The sequence below is a fragment of the Nylanderia fulva genome, unplaced genomic scaffold, assembly GCF_048542155.1.
Source record: "Nylanderia fulva isolate GAGA-0341 unplaced genomic scaffold, ASM4854215v1 Scaffold386, whole genome shotgun sequence".
NCBI lineage: Eukaryota > Metazoa > Arthropoda > Insecta > Hymenoptera > Formicidae > Nylanderia > Nylanderia fulva.
The window spans coordinates 77,864-95,044 of NW_028190462.1; the positions used below are offsets into that span (position 1 = coordinate 77,864).

At 39.0% G+C, this 17,181-nt stretch overlaps 1 protein-coding gene and 2 long non-coding RNA genes across 5 annotated transcripts; 1 reads left to right on the plus strand and 2 right to left on the minus strand.

The window, feature by feature from the left end:
• Positions 1-4,535: 4,535 nt before the first annotated feature.
• Positions 4,536-6,530, minus strand: LOC114942168 (uncharacterized). The gene is made up of 3 exons (XR_014925389.1): positions 6,071-6,530; positions 4,756-5,278; positions 4,536-4,643 (listed from the first exon to the last, which is right to left on the minus strand). It is a non-coding gene; the product is annotated as an uncharacterized LOC114942168 (long non-coding RNA).
• A 1,065-nt stretch (positions 6,531-7,595) lies between these two features.
• LOC114942164 (uncharacterized) lies at positions 7,596-10,625 on the plus strand. Its single transcript, XM_085485676.1, has one exon. The coding sequence runs from the start codon at positions 7,596-7,598 to the stop codon at positions 10,623-10,625; it is 3,030 nt and encodes a 1,009-aa protein (XP_085341802.1).
• A 747-nt stretch (positions 10,626-11,372) lies between these two features.
• LOC114942167 (uncharacterized) lies at positions 11,373-16,419 on the minus strand. Of its 3 annotated transcripts, none has more exons than XR_014925391.1 (6): positions 16,320-16,419; positions 15,314-15,938; positions 14,863-15,195; positions 14,331-14,649; positions 13,885-14,239; positions 11,373-13,798 (listed from the first exon to the last, which is right to left on the minus strand). It is a non-coding gene; the product is annotated as an uncharacterized LOC114942167 (long non-coding RNA). The 3 variants fall into 3 exon arrangements; XR_014925392.1 differs by having other exon boundaries at positions 15,331-15,938; positions 16,210-16,419; XR_014925390.1 differs by having other exon boundaries at positions 16,210-16,419.
• Positions 16,420-17,181: the final 762 nt, after the last annotated feature.

The following is a 17,181-nucleotide window of genomic DNA, read 5'->3' on the forward strand; positions in this document are numbered from 1 at the left end:
TATTGCTTCTTTCTTTCATAAAATTTTAAAAGATAGCCTTCCTAGAGCGGACAGTTTTGTAAATAACAGTTTTGATATATGCAACATTCTATCAGGGAAAACAATACAAGATACCGACATAATAGCTTCATTGGACGTTGTTTCATTATTTACTAATGTTTCCGTAGATCTTGCATTAAACGGTATCAATAATAGATGGCATTTTATAGAGTCACACACAAAGATTCCCAAAAATGAATTCATAGGTATGATAAAATTTATATTAACTTCTACATTTTTCACTTTTAATAACATAACTTACAAACAAATTTATGGGACTCCTATGGGTTCCCCACTTTCTCCGATCATTGCCGATATAGTCATGCAGGACTTGGAAACATTAGTAATTAGTAATTTAAATTGCGAAATGACTTTCTATTTCCGTTATGTAGACGACATTATTTTATGCACTTCCGCTGACAATATTACATATGTTTTGAACGAATTCAACAATTATAACGATAGACTACAATTTACATTGGAAAAGGAGGATAATCGTTGTATAAGCTTTTTAGACATAATGATCAAAGTAATAGATAACAAAATTTATTTAGATTGGTATCACAAAAAGACATTCTCAGGTAGATTACTTTCATTTTTTTCAAATCATCCGACTTGTCATAAAATAGGAACAATTTATAACTTGGTAGATAGAGCTTTATTACTATCACATCCGCAATTTTACAAAAAAAATATAGAGAAAGCTATCAACATTTTGCTATCCAACGGTTATCCTCTTGATCTAATTTTCACAGAAATAAAACGCAGATTAAAGAATCTCTTAACTAAGAAATTTAACAAGCCTAATAATAACAATATAACAGATACTAATAATACTAATACTAACATTAAATATTTTGTCATACCATATATAGAATCAATATCTGAGAAAGTTGCTTCAGCAATAAGAAGACCTGACGTAGTGGTAGGATATCGTTGCATTAAAAAATTGAATGACTTCATAAAAGTTCAATAGGACAAAAATAATTGCCCCACGAATTCTAACGTTATTTATAAATTGAATTGCAACGATTGTGACGCCATATATGTCGGACAGACAAAAAGACAGTTAGGAACGAGACTTAAAGAACATAAAAATAATATTAAATTAGACTCTGCTAGACATTCGGTTATCACGGAACACATTCTAAACGAACAACATACATTTGACTGGGACAATATTAAAATTATGGATCATGAAAAGAATTACCATAAAAGACTAATATCTGAAATGATCCACATTAAAGAACAGAAAAATGGAATTAATTTAAATACAGACACCGAATTGTTAGACAGTAGTTATTTTGACATACTTAAAAAATTTGCTGAATCATAATTTAGAAAAAACATTGGTAATAAATAAATACATCACGCTCTCTATTTTGACATTTGGTATTCAGACTTCGCAACACACACTTGAAATATCGGGGAAAAGGACTTGTTGAAACGATAATGTAAGTTGAAAGATTTTTTAATTTTCTCTGACATTGATTTAATTCGCGTATTATATCCGTAGCATGCTCAAATGTCGCATAACTTGGCATCTCAGACCAATCGCCTTGCATATCTATTGGTCAACAGCGAAGAATCGTTTCAATTTTATATTTTAATATTTAACTAACTTTGTATTTTTAACATCTAACTTTATATTTTAATATTTAATTTTTATGTATTGATAAAGACTGTAGTGCAGTCGAAACGTTTACAATTTATATCGATTCTGTAACGGAATGTTAATTTAATGATTTAACTATTAATAAAAAAATTTTTACATCTTATTTATTTGCTCGTTTAGTTGGCCTACTATATATGATTGTTTAATTTTGTTTAATTTATACGAGCCTTTCATTAATTAATTATTTTTGTCCTTTTGAACTTTTATGAAGTCATTCAATTTTTTAATGCAACGATATCCTACCACTACGTCAGGTCTTCTTATTGCTGAAGCAACTTTCTCAGATATTGATTCTATATATGGTATGACAAAATATTTAATGTTAGTATTAGTATTATTGGTATCTGTTATATTGTTATTATTAGGCTTGTTAAATTTCTTAGTTGAGAGATTTTTTAATCTGCGTTTTATTTCTGTGAAAATTAGATCAAGAGGATAACCGTTGGATAGCAAAATGTTAATAGCTTTCTCTATATTTTTTTTGTGAAATTGCGGATGTGATAGTAATAAAGCTCTATCTACCAAGTTATAAATTGTTCCTATTTTATGACAAGTCGGATGATTTGAAAAAAATGAAAGTAATCTACCTGAGAATGTCTTTTTGTGATACCAATCTAAATAAATTTTATTATCTATTACTTTGATCATTATGTCTAAAAAGCTTATACAACGATTATCCGCTTTTTCCAATGTAAATTGTAGTCTATCGTTATAATTGTTGAATTCGTTCAAAACATATGTAATATTGTCAGCGGAAGTGCATAAAATAATGTCGTCTACATAACGGAAATAGAAAGTCATTTCGCAATTTAAATTACTAATTACTAATGTTTCCAAGTCCTGCATGACTATATCGGCAATGATCGGAGAAAATGGGGAACTCATAGGAGTCCCATAAATTTGTTTGTAAGTTATGTTATTAAAAGTGAAAAATGTAGAAGTTAATATAAATTTTATCATACCTATGAATTCATTTTTGGGAATCTTTATGTGTGACTCTATAAAATGCCATCTATTATTGATACCGTTTAATGCAAGATCTACGGAAACATTAGTAAATAATGAAACAACGTCCAATGAAACTATTATGTCGGTATCTTGTATTGTTTTCCCTGATAGAATGTTGCATATATCAAAACTGTTATTTACAAAACTGTCCGCTCTAGGAAGGCTATCTTTTAAAATTTTATGAAAGGAAGAAGCAATATTATATAGAGAAGTATTTATTGAGGAAACTATTAATCTAAAAGGAATATTTTCCTTGTGGATCTTGGGGAGCCCATAGGCTTTAGGAAGAAGAGAGTCGCTTGAAAATAAATAATAATATTCTTTTTTGTTGATGAAATCTTTTTTCAACCATTTTTTTAAACAAATATTGAGGTCTTTTTCTATTTTTGTTGATGGATTGTTTTTAACTATGGTATACGTAGAATCGTCTTCTAGGAAACTCTCAACTTTTTTTATATAAAATTCTTTTTCTAGTGCGACTGTAATGCTGCCTTTATCTGCTCTAGTAAATAAAATATTAGGATTTTGATTGCAGAATTTAATTGTGTCTTTATGCATGTGAAATAATTTTTCTTGTATATCCGTTTTTTTGTCGTTATTGTTTAAAAATAATGAAAATTGTGGAATGGCAGCATTACGAATCGAAGTAAGATTTCTGATCCCATTAGAATTGCTTTCTATATCTTTGATGAATTCGTGTATAGCTACTTTTTTATTTAAGTTAACTGGGAGACTAAATTCACCTCCCAATTGTAATAGATTGGTTACATTGGGGGAAATTTTTTTATCAGTTAAATTAATAAACCATTTCTGGTTAGTTTGTTGTAAAGGGTTATGTGTAGCATAACGAAAACTGTTGGCAGAAACAGTGTTATCAACAATATTTGTCGATGATGTTGTTTTCAATTCGATAGGATCAATATTTTTAATGTACTCTGTTTCATGCGATTTACGTAGCCATAGGAATTTTTTCTTGTGTATGAGATATAATTTTTGGTTGAACAAAGAAAAGGAGTTGCAATGGTGATTTAAAATCTCCTGCCAGATATAAGATAGTAAAAGATTTTGGAGAATTTGGAATTACCTTGACCGTTTTTTATTAAGTGAGTTTAAAGTTCTATATAAATCAAATTCGCTTATTATTGTTTAAATTGACTATTAAACTTTTACAATTATACACTAGAATAATGCGCTCGCGTGCTCAAAAGTAGGTTGGCCACATTGTGTCGGTGCATGTTAGCAGCCTCTTATTGGCTCTGTCAATTTCAGTAATTTTCATTCAAATATTGACTTTTAAATACTTAATAAATTAAACTAAGTGCATTTTACTGCCTCATGAACAATAGACACGTATTTGTGCAAGTGCTTATAATCTAATTTAGATAGATTTTTAATATTCTTTGCTATATTAGTGTATCGAAATAAATTACACGTGGCAGCTTTTGTTACGGCGCATATGCTTTGCGCAGTGCGCGCGTGCTCAACCAGGTTGGCAGCTTGCTTGCTATACGCTGGCAATCGTTTATTGGTTGATGAGGAAAACCGCGAATTTTTTGATCTATATAATAGTTGTATAATAAATTTTATATAGCTATACTAGACATTATTGACTCAATTTAACTAATAATTGATTTATTAAATTGGTGTAAACAGTTGAGTTTGAATACTTGTAAATTAGTGCTTGTATATACTTAAAACAAGGTAGACTGTGAAATGTGATGTGACATATAGGATTCTTTTATTATTATTATTATTACTATAAACAAAGTCATTAACATTTAAATTGAATGTGGTATTAGAAACCATATCTCAACTAAACTGGTCTTAAACTATAGGTGACTCTTAGTTAAACTATATTAGTATTCCTTATACTTTTGCGTCCCCCTTGATGACGCAGCTATTCCTCTGGCCATCCTTTTATCTGAAAATGATTAAAAGGAAATTTAGTATTGTTAGAATTCTTCACTAATAAATTGCTGGTTGTTAGACATATATATCGAACAATATCTGATGTGTATAGGTATTGAACTTACATAAATGTATCTGCATATCGTATGAATTACTCGATAAATCAGGCGAAAATATTGATGGCCTGATAAGTGCCTTTATCATCTGTATACCTAGTTGTAATCTCCAGAGTGACAATGATAATTAACAATTATTATTAACCCATTTTGGAAATAATATAACTTATGACTGAGAGGGTCTTGTACTTTCTTTGTGCGTAACACAGTGATAGGTTGTTATAAAAAGAGAATATATTAAAATAACATTAGGGAATTAGACATTGGAGGCAATAGTTATAATAGGTATTAATGTGTGTATGTGTATTCAATATACATGCATATACTTATCTAATTGAGTTTAGACTCGATATAAGACGTTGTGTGAAATTCAATAATTGTACAACTGCTGACCTACTTATACAATTATATATATCTGATCTCTATATCTGCAACATAAAGGAACGTCGTATGAAGAAAATAAGAAGTCTTCCTTGAATTGAGTTAATATAGACTATAATTGTAGCATAAATTGCTCTTATGCTGTGTAGATCTAAAACATTAAATATTAACTTAGAATTAATAATATTAATAATAGTTATAATCTAATTAGATAAATGAATAGTTAAGAGTGATTTATATTACTTGTATTTGATACAGTAATGGAATGCAACACGTAAAACAGTGTTTATTAATATATATGATAAACTGTGATTCTCCTGATACGTATAAATCGACTAAATAATTAAGTTAGACTGGATATAAGAAATGTGTGAGTCTCTCTAATTAATCTCTTATTGGTGACACAGTTGTTGTCTTTATAGTCACATAGCTGGTCTTTTATCTATAATATTTAGGAAAAGATTATTGAGCTTGAATACGTGGCCTTGTTATCTTGGTGTAGTGAGAGATATCATAATATGTAGTACTTTCTTAGTGGCATGTGAGAAGCGTTGTTTTACACAACCCTGAAATTGAACAAATATATTTATAACTTTGAAACGTGATAAATATTATAAATAACATATAGTTTGGATCCGTTCGTTTAGAACCTGTATTTCATATTGTAATTGGTTATTAGACTTATAATAATATAAAAGTAATACACACATACCTATATTTTAAATATATATAAGTATAGACTTGTGATAACTTGCAATGTCGTATGAAGAATAAAATTAGAAGTCTTCCATGAACTGAGTTAATATAGACTATAATCGTAGCATAATTTGCTCTTCTTGCACTGTGCTAGATCTAAACATCAAATATTAATTCAGAATTAATAATATTAATAATAACTATAATCTAACTAGACAAATAAATAATCAAGAGTGATTTATCTTACCTGTGTTTAATACAGTGATGGAATATAACACGTAAAACATTTGTTTATTAATATATATGATAAACTGTGATTCTCTTGATGCGTGTTAATTAATTAAACAACTAAGTTAGACTGGATATAAGAAATGTGTGAGACTCTTTAATTAATCTCTTATCGGTGATACAATTGTTGCCCTGATAGTAATATAGCTGGTCTTTCTATCCATAATATTAAGGAAAAGAATACTGAGCTTGAGTTGTGGCTTCGGTATCCTGATGTAGTGAGAAATACCATAATATCAAGTACTTTCCTAATGGTATGCTAGAAGTGTTGTTTTATACAACCCTGAAATTGAACAAATATATTTACAACTGAAATGTGATAAATACTATGAATAAAAGATAGTCTGGATTTGTTTGTTTAGAATCTGTGATTATTTCACATTATAATTAGTTATTAGACTTATAATAATATAAAGTGATACATACATACCTACATCTTTTAAGATATGTATAAGTATAGACTTGTGATGACCTGTAGTGTCGTACGAGGAAAAATTGGAAGTCTTCCTTGAATTGAGTTAATATAGACTATATGTTAAGGACCGTCAACACTTTTATTAAATTCGAGTCTATCTATTCTGTAAATTTATGTCGTTCAAATTGTCGGTCCGCCAAGTCGTTCGATCTTGCTTATTGTGTCAATATTTTTAAATTACTCGCGTTATTTGTGTCAGCCTCGCAGTAACGGCCGTCCTTTGTGATTATCGTCTTAAAAATTAAATATTTTGGCATGACTCTCGTCGACAGATTCTCGTTTGCGAAAGTACCCTTCGACTTGTTTTCAACGTCTCTTGTTTATTCGTTGTTCTATCACGACTTTCGCACGCAGAAAACACCTTGAAGTGTTTCCCGGTCAAACTGTTTTTTTGCTTCTTCTCGCATGGGCAAATTGAGGAGCGAACCGGCGTTCCCGCCGACTCTTTGTCAGAAGCCAACGAGAAATCATACGATCGAGATCGCGTCTGCACCTTGAGAATTCGAACAACTTGGCGGACTTATCATTAGTAACGGGAACGCGGAACTCTATCTAAGTGTCGCGTCCGTGATACGATTCGCATCATTATATTTAATTCGGACAAAGTGAATAAATGACAGTGTTGTTAATTTGATTCAACCATGGTGCATTTATAAATCTGTTCCTCTCGCTCGCTCCCGTCTTCAATCTTCAGTCTCGCGGTCGCGGTCCACTATCATTCTGTCTCTCTCTTTCCTTCTCAACGTTCTATCACTCTGTCTCTCTCGCTCCTTCTCAACGCTATACCGCCGTCTCTCTCATCGCACATTCATCCCGCGTTCTCGCGGAGCGGAACCCGCCGCACGCGTTCACGACATTCGAGTGAAACTCCTCGAATCACGAACATAAAATTTGGTCCTTCGAGCCGGATCGGGGTGACTCTGTGCGGATCTGTTCTGTGGCCTCCTCCACTCCAGCGCGGTGACAGGCGCCTACCTCGAAGCAAGGAGAGTTCAAAGCGAGCTTTACCATGAGCGAGCCTCTGGCGCAGCAGATCATTCTGCTGCAAACTATCGAGCGAAGTCTCACTAATTTTAAGAAGATCGGCAAGGACAATTACACTGCCGCAAAAATTCGGCAACGGATCGGGACCTTGAAGGAGAACTGGACTACCTGTGTGAACAAACACGCCAACCTCGTGCAGATCGTCCCACTAGAGCAACGAGCTAACATCAGCTACTTCCGAGACGCCGAGTTCGAGCGTCACCAGGAGATTTACGAAGGCACGCTGGACTACATGGCCGACTGCCTCGAGGAGCTGGAACCTGCACCATCGATGTCATCGTCTCCGCTGCATCGGATGAGTACAATAGATCGTTCATCTTTTTCGCTCACGCATTTACCGCCGATTAAACTCCCGCCCTTTTCCGGGAACCTCGATGAATGGGAATCTTTTCGAGATCGATTTACTTCGCTTATTATTCAAAACCAAGATCTCACTCCCTTTTCGCGTATGCATTTTTTAGCCTCAAGCCTCACTGGTCGCGCGTTAGATACCATTAAATCTATTCCGATTACTGCTACGAATTTCGAGATCGCGTGGAAAACACTCGCCTCACGCTTCGATAATAAGCGCCGATTAGTCGAAGTGCACGTATCCGCCTTATTCGATCTCCCGACGGCTACGCGCGAGTCCGCGTGCGAACTCAACGAACTTCGCGACAAAGCGAATCGGGCTATCGCCTCGCTGAGAGCTCTTCAGCGGTCGCCCGAGGAGATGCTCAGTGACATTCTCGTTCACTGCGTGTCGCAAAAATTGGATCATGCTACTCGGAAGGCATGGCGATTGAAAACCGGTGAGGACCCGCAAATTCCGTTGTTCGAAGCTCTCGATCGGTTCCTCGAGATGCGTGTTCGCGCGCTTGAAGAATTGTCACCGTCGAAAGCGGAAAAAATGCGTGGGCAAAAGGTGTCAAGCGCATCAGCGACCGTTTCAAAACTCGCGTATCCTTTGTGTCAAGCTGCGCATTTTTTGAGTAAATGCCCGCAATTCTTGAAGAAGACGCCGAGTCAGCGATCTGAACTCATTAAATCAGCACATCGCTGTATTAATTGTTTGAGCTCGAAGCACGCCGTGCAAGCGTGCCCGAGCAAATACTCATGTCGAATCTGTCAAAATAGACATCACTCGATGCTACATTCTGACTCGACCTCTTCTTCTAGCAATCCAAACTCAACGACCGTGTTAAACGCGACGTCGGATAAAAAAGAAAACGACTCAGTAACGGCACTATTTTCTACTTCGACGGTAACCACGCGCAAAAATGTACTACTCGCGACCGCCCGTGTTGCTGTTTTTTCGCCGTCGGGTCGTACACTCAACGTGCGAGCGCTCCTTGATCAAGGCTCAGAAATCACCTTTATCACAGAGCGTCTCGCTCAAAATTTAAAATTGCAACGCGTTCGATTGCCTCTTTCGATTTCCGCCGTCGGCGGCGTAGATGCGGGCATTTGTCGTTTCGCCGCTCAAGTCAAGATCGCTCCGATCAATTCTAACTCACCGGTGTTAACGACGACCGCGTCGATACTCAAAGTTTTAACTAAATACTCGCCATCAAAGGCATTCTCTCTGTGCGATTGGAGCTATCTTCAGGATCTTGCGCTCGCGGATCCGACTCCCGTCAGTGCCGAATCTATCGACCTCATCATCGGTGCGGACCTTTATCCCGAATTATTGCTTGACGGTATTCGGAAAGGAACGAGCGGACAACCGATCGCCCAGCGGACGATCTTCGGCTGGGTCCTCTCAGGCCCCACGTCGGATGCCGGTGCGCCGCATCGATCGGTTACCGTGCAGCATTGCGCGAGCGCGGATACTCTCGATCGAGAACTCAGATGTTTCTGGGAAGTCGAAGAAGTGCCGCGTCGCGCACTTCTCAGCCCAGAAGAACAACAGTGCGAACAGTACTTCGCACAAACACATTCGCGCGATGCTGACGGTCGGTACGTCGTGCGTCTGCCGTTCAGGCGCGGTCCACCAATCGACATTGGTGAATCGCGTTTTATCGCCGAGCGTTCACTCTCCAGTCTTCACCGACGATTTCGGTCGAACGCTGTTCTAAAATCCGACTACGTCGATTTCTTGCGCGAATACGAAGCGCTCGGTCATATGCGTCAAATTCCGGATTCAGTTCTTTCCGCTCAGCACGTATATATTCCGCATCATCCTGTCATCCGAGACAGCAGTCTCACTACGCGATTGAGAGTCGTTTTTAACGCGTCAAGTCGAACGACAAACTCGACTTCGTTAAACGATCATTTGCATGCAGGTCCGAAACTCCAGACGGAGTTACCTGCAGTGATCTTGCGATGGCGGCAATTCCGGTATGTATATGCGGCGGACATCGCGAAGATGTACCGCCAAATCCGTGTTGACTCTCGTGACATCGACTTCCAGCGAATCTTATGGAGCGCCGGCTGCTCAGATACCGGGCAGTCCTATCAACTGACCACGGTTACTTACGGGACAGCGTGCGCGCCCTTTCTCGCTCTTCGGGTTATACAACAGCTCGTGACGGACGAAGGCAGCTCGTTTCCTCTTGCCGCGCCGGTCCTGCATGAGAACATCTACGTCGATGATGTTCTGTTCGGTGCCGATGATATTCCGCTTCTCAAACAAACTCGCGATCAGGTCTGCGCTTTGCTCGGTCGGGGACGGTTCGAATTGAGAAAATGGTCGAGCAATTCCGCTGCTCTGCTGAACGATATCGAGGTCGACAACCACGGCCTCGCGTGCGATCGCACTCTTCGAATCGACGAACATCTAAGAATCTTAGGCATAAGCTGGAGCCCATCTTCCGATATGTTTCAATTTACCGTAACTCATATTCCGTCCGTTTCAAAAACCAAGCGGTCAATACTCTCGTACGTTGCCAAATTGTTTGATCCAATGGGGTGGTGCACGCCAGTAACAATCGCTGCCAAGATCTTTATGCAACAATTGTGGCAGCTTAAACTCAACTGGGACGATGTCCTTCCGACTGACGTCCGGCAAAAGTGAGAAGCCCTTCAGGCCTCACTTGCCGATCTCCACGGTCTCCAACTGAATCGATGGATTCAGCGAGGGTCTGACACTGTCCGCTGCGAATTGCACGGATTTTCTGACGCGTCCACTCACGCATACGCAGCGGCCGTGTATCTTCGGCTCACTTCTCTCTCTGGCGAAATCTCTTCTCACTTGCTAATAGGCAAGTCAAAGGTCGCTCCGATCAAGTCCCTCAGTATTCCTCGGCTGGAATTATGCGCAGCCGGATTGTTGGCTCGGCTACTCGAATTCGTGCGAACCACTCTTGGTCTCGCCACCTCCCCGTGCTATTGCTGGACAGACTCAACTGTCGTTTTAGCGTGGGTCACGCAACAACCGGCCAAATGGAAGACGTTCGTCGCGAATCGCGTATCAGAGATACAATCGCGCGTTCCGAACGCGGTGTGGAACCACGTTCCCACCGATGAAAATCCCGCAGATTGCGCATCTCGCGGAATCGCCGGGTCTCTCCTTCGAACTCACCCACTCTGGTGGTGCGGCCCCGCATGGTTGCGTAACCCGATCGACGAGCCGTCGACTTCTCAATCGCACAATTTCGATACTCAAATCGAACAAAAGGAGAGTATTCAGTCTCATTTAGCTTCGACGGAACTTGACTGCGACTTTACGATAAGATTTTCGTCGTGGCCTCGGTTAATTCGCGTAACAGCGTATATAATGCGCTTTATCAATAAAACTCGGAAGCAGTCGATTCCCGTTGACGACGTTAGGGAGAACACACTAGCGTTATCAGCCCGCGAATGTCAACTCGCGAAAGAGTTTGTTCTGAGACGGATTCAGAAAGAGCTCTTCCCTCTCGAGTTTGCTGCGCTTACAAGTCAACGAGCCATATCCTCGAAAAGCTCGATTCTGTCGCTCAACCCTTTCCTCGGCGAGGATGGATTAATCTGTGTTGGCGGGCGGCTTTCGCACGCGCCGCTTTCCTTTTCCGTTAAACACTCGATTATTCTCGCCTCGCATCCGCTAGTCGCTTTGGTTCTGTATCACGTGCATTTAAAATCTCTACACGCAGGTCTACAATTAACGCTCGCTACGCTACGACGCGAGTATTGGGTACTGCGCGCCCGAAGTCTCGCCAAACTCACTATTTTTCGTTGCGTTATTTGTACTCGAGAAAGGGCCACGATTCCCTTCCAACAGATGGGTGATCTGCCTCGCGTGCGGGTGACTCCTCCCGCACGCGCTTTTCTCAATTGCGGACTGGATTACGCTGGTCCGGTGCTCGTACGATCCTTGTCTGGTCGCGGAATCCCGTCACGAAAAGCGTATATCGCGATTTTTATTTGCATGGCGACTCGCGCCATTCATTTGGAGCTCGTGGAGGGCTACTCAACCTCAGCGTTTATCGGCGCGTTTTCTCGATTTTGCGCTCGACGCGGCCTGCCCTCGGCCATGTATTCAGATAATAGCACGAATTTTGTGGGCGCCGAACGCGAGCTTACCGCCGCGTTTTGCGCAGCTATCAGGGACCCGGACTTTCTCAATCGAACCGCTTCCGATCGAATCACGTGGCACTTTATGCCACCTTCCGCTCCTCATTTCGGCGGATTATGGGAGGCGGGAGTACGGAGTGTAAAGCACCATCTCCGTCGAGTGATTGGGGCTCATACTCTCACATTTGAGGAATTCTCAACAGTCTTATGCAATGTGGAGGCGTGTCTCAATTCCCGACCGCTCGCTCCTCTCAACGACTCGGTCGACGATTATGAACCGTTAACTCCCGGGCATTTTTTGATCGGCTCGGCCCTGACCGCAGTTCCCGAACCTTCCGTTTTGAATCTTCGCGAAAATAGACTGTCGCGCTGGCAACTCGTGCGCCAGATCTCAGAAAGATTCTGGAAGTTATGGCTTGACGACTATGTAAATACGTTACAACAGCGCGTCAAGTGGAAACGACCTGCCAAAACCGAGATCCGCGTCGGTCAACTCGTCTTATTGCGTAACCCTCTACTCCCCCCTTGCAAATGGGAGCTCGCTCGCGTACTACGATGTCACACGGGTCAAGACGGATTAACTCGCGTTGTTACGGTGAAGACTGCGGCGTCCGAGTATAAGCGACCGATTAATAAGCTATGCCTGCTTCCAATCGATATCGAGAAGCTGGAGCCTCCGACGTAAAGCGACTTCACGCTCCCGATTTCAAAGGAAATCATACGTACTCTCGATATTCCGATCGCCTCTTTAAATTCTTCTAAATGTTCTCTTAGTTTTGTACTCATAGCATACATTTCGAAACGATAGTTTCGAGGCGAGCGGTATGTTAAGGACCGTCAACACTTTTATTAAATTCGAGTCTATCTATTCTGTAAATTTATGTCGTTCAAATTGTCGGTCCGCCAAGTCGTTCGATCTTGCTTATTGTGTCAATATTTTTAAATTACTCGCGTTATTTGTGTCAGCCTCGCAGTAACGGCCGTCCTTTGTGATTATCGTCTTAAAAATTAAATATTTTGGCATGACTCTCGTCGACAGATTCTCGTTTGCGAAAGTACCCTTCGACTTGTTTTCAACGTCTCTTGTTTATTCGTTGTTCTATCATGACTTTCGCACGCAGAAAACACCTTGAAGTGTTTCCCGGTCAAACTGTTTTTTTGCTTCTTCTCGCATGGGCAAATTGAGGAGCGAACCGGCGTTCCCGCCGACTCTTTGTCAGAAGCCAACGAGAAATCATACGATCGAGATCGCGTCTGCACCTTGAGAATTCGAACAACTTGGCGGACTTATCATTAGTAACGGGAACGCGGAACTCTATCTAAGTGTCGCGTCCGTGATACGATTCGCATCATTATATTTAATTCGGACAAAGTGAATAAATGACAGTGTTGTTAATTTGATTCAACCATGGTGCATTTATAAATCTGTTCCTCTCGCTCGCTCCCGTCTTCAATCTTCAGTCTCGCGGTCGCGGTCCACTATCATTCTGTCTCTCTCTTTCCTTCTCAACGTTCTATCACTCTGTCTCTCTCGCTCCTTCTCAACGCTATACCGCCGTCTCTCTCATCGCACATTCATCCCGCGTTCTCGCGGAGCGGAACCCGCCGCACGCGTTCACGACATTCGAGTGAAACTCCTCGAATCACGAACACTATAGTTGTAGCATAATTTGCTCTTCTTATAAAGTGTTAGATCTAAACATCAAATATTAATTAGAATTGATGATATTAATAATAATTATAATTTAATTAGACAAATAATCAAGAGTGAGTTATTTTACCTGTGATTAACACAGTGATGGAATGTAACACGTAAACTTTTGTTTATCAATATATATAATAAACTGTGACTCTTTTGATATGTGTAAATCAGTTGAACAACTAAGTTAGACTGGATATAAGAAACGTGTGAGACTTTTTAGCCTTTCATTGGCGATACAGTTGTTGTCCTGACAGTAACATAGCTGGTTTCTGTCTGTGACACTGAGGGAAAGTTTATTGAACTTGAATGTGTGGCTCTGGCATCCTGGTGTGATATGTATAGTTATAGACTTGTAATAATAGATGTCTTCTGCGAACTAAGCTAATATAGACTACAATTGCAGCATAATCCGCTCTTTTTATGTTGTATTAGATCTAAAACATCAAATATTAATTTAGAATTAATAATATCAATATAATTATAATCTAACTAGATAAATAAATAATCAAGAGTTACTCATTCTACCTGTGTTTACACAGTGATGGAATGTAACATGTAATACATCTGTTTATTATATATGATGAACTGTGATTCTCTTGATATGTGTAAATCAATTAAACTATAAGTTAGGCTGGATATAAGACACGTGTGAGACTTTATAATTAATCTCTTATTGGTGATACAGTTGTTGCCTCGATAGTAATATAGCTAGTCTTTCTATCTATAATACTGAGGAAAAGGTTACTGAGCTTGAGCATGTGGCCTTGATATCCTGGTGTAGTGAGAAATATCATAATATCAAGTACTTCTTAGTGGTATGTGAGAAGCGTTGTTTTACATAACTCTGAAATTGAACGAACGAATATATTTACAACTCCGAAATGTGACAAATATTATAAATAAAGGATAGTCTGGACTTACTTGATTAGAATCAGTGATTATCTCATATTATAATTAGTTATTAGACATATAATAATATAAGAAGTAATACATATATAAGAATTAAGAATATTAATAATAATTAGATAAATAAATAATCAAGAATGACTTACTTTACCTGCACTTAATATAGTGATGGGATGTAGCACGTGAAACATTTGTTTATCAATGTATATGATAAACTGTGACTCTTTTGATACGAGTAAATCAATTAATCAATTAAGATAGACTGGTTACAAGATATGTGTAAGGTTCTTTCCTTAATTAATCCCTTATCGGTGATACGGTTGGTCTTGATAGTAACATGGTGGTCTTTCTATTTAATACTGAGGAAGGGATTATTGAACTTGAATCTGTGGCCCTGTTATCCTGGCGTAGTGAGAAATATCATCATAATATGAAGCACTCTCTTAGTGGTATGTGAGAAGCGTTGTTTTATACAACCCTGAAACTGAACAAATATATTCATTAAAAGAAGCTCCTAAATTGTTTTCTGTGTTTAGTAATTGGACTTATGTTACTTGATAACTATATATGGATCACATAATAATATAAGAGGTGATTTATACTTTCTGGATATATGTACAAGCATGGTCTGATGTTGACTTGTAGTATAGACGAAGAATACCAGAGAAATTTTCCTGGGCTGAATGAACTTATATGGAGATTCCCATCGTAGTGTGGTTTTTGCTCTTTTCAAGCTTTTCCTGATGCAAACAAACAAACAATTAAGTTAGAATTAATAATTAATATTCAGCTATCTGATGACTAGTTTATTAGAATAACTGATTTGAGTGAAGACTGATAAATTAAACAATTGTGTTGTTTCTATGACATTATAAGTTACGTAACGGGTAAATAACATTATAATTATTAATAAAAGGAACTAGTAATTGATAAACTTTCAATATTAACTAATAAACTGAATAGTTAGTGTGTGAATATGCTTATTCAATATTGGAGAATGAAAATATTATTCATTGAACAATTATAAGTTTATAGTATTTTAATTACATATACTATTGTGACCTGACAAGTAGTAAGATGAAATCTTTCTTCATTGATGATCTTCATTCTATAATAATGCTGATGTCTGTTGTCATCTGATAATTTGTGAAGAATACTAGAAATTCTCATTGAGCTGTGTTAATTTGTACGAAGATTGCCATTGTATCTTGATTCTTCAAGCCTTTCCTGATATTAACATACAATAAAAATTTATTAGAATAACTAAATTAAGTGAAAAACTGACAATTGAACAATTACAGTGTTTCTATGACATTATAAGTTATGCAGTGGACAAATAACATTATAATTATTAATAAAGTAACTAGTAATTGATAAATTTTCAATATTAATTAATAAACTGAACAGTCAGTGTGTTAAATTTGCCTATTTAATATTGGTGAATGGAAATATTATCTATTGAATAATTATAAGTTTATCGTACTTTAATTACACATACTATTGTGATCTGATAAGTAGTTGAAGAATAATAAATGAATAAGTCTTTTCTTATTGATAATCTTCATATTTATTATAATGCTGGTGCTTGTTGTATAAAGTCATCATTACTATTTGATAATTTGTGAAGAATATTGGAAGCTCTCATTGGGCTGTGTGAATTTACATGAAGACTGTCATTGTACTGGTTTTTGGCCTCTTCTAGCCTATCCTGATATTAATATATAATTAAAGTTAATATTAATATTGTAACGGCGTAGCCATTACTAACGCCTCGCGGGCCGATCACCCGCCCGCCACTTGAGGCTATGGCGCCTAAGGCGCCCCTAAGCACAAAATCATAACTGATACACGGGTCACCCTACCCCAGGGGCGCCCCACTACAACCCCCAGAGGCGCCCCACTACGACGCCGGCGTTACCCCCCACCACAGCCTCGAGGTAGAGTGGGGGAACCGCCGGCAGGGTATATAAGCCGGCTCGACGGATGAGCCGGCACCAGTCCTGTTCCGGACCTCCTAGCCAGGCAACGGGCTTCTCGTTGTTACGCCGGGTTTCTCGGTTTCTGGCCTCCTACCTTTAGTATCGGGCAACGGGTTTCTCGTTGTTACGCCGGGTTTCCCGGTTTCCGGTCTCTTCCTGCTATACACCGGGTGACGGGTTTCTCGTCATTACGCCGGGTTTCCCGGTTTCCGGTCTCTTCCTGCTACACGCCGGGCAACGGGTTTCTCGTTGTTACGCCGGGTTTCCCGGTTTCCGGTCTCTTCCTGCTACACGCCGGGCAACGGGTTTCTCGTTGTTACGCCGGGTTTCCCGGTTTCCGGTCTCTTCCTGCTATACACCGGGTGACGGGTTTCTCGTCATTACGCCGGGTTTCCCGGTTTCCGGTCTCTTCCTGCTACACGCCGGGCAACGGGTTTCTCGTTGTTACGCCGGGTTTCCCGGTTTCCGGTCTCTTCCTGCTACACGCCGGG

Bases quoted from the DNA above. Each gene is read 5' to 3' on its own strand.
- LOC114942164 (XM_085485676.1), top strand. From the start codon at position 7,596: ATGAGCGAGCCTCTGGCGCAGCAGATCATTCTGCTGCAAACTATCGAG.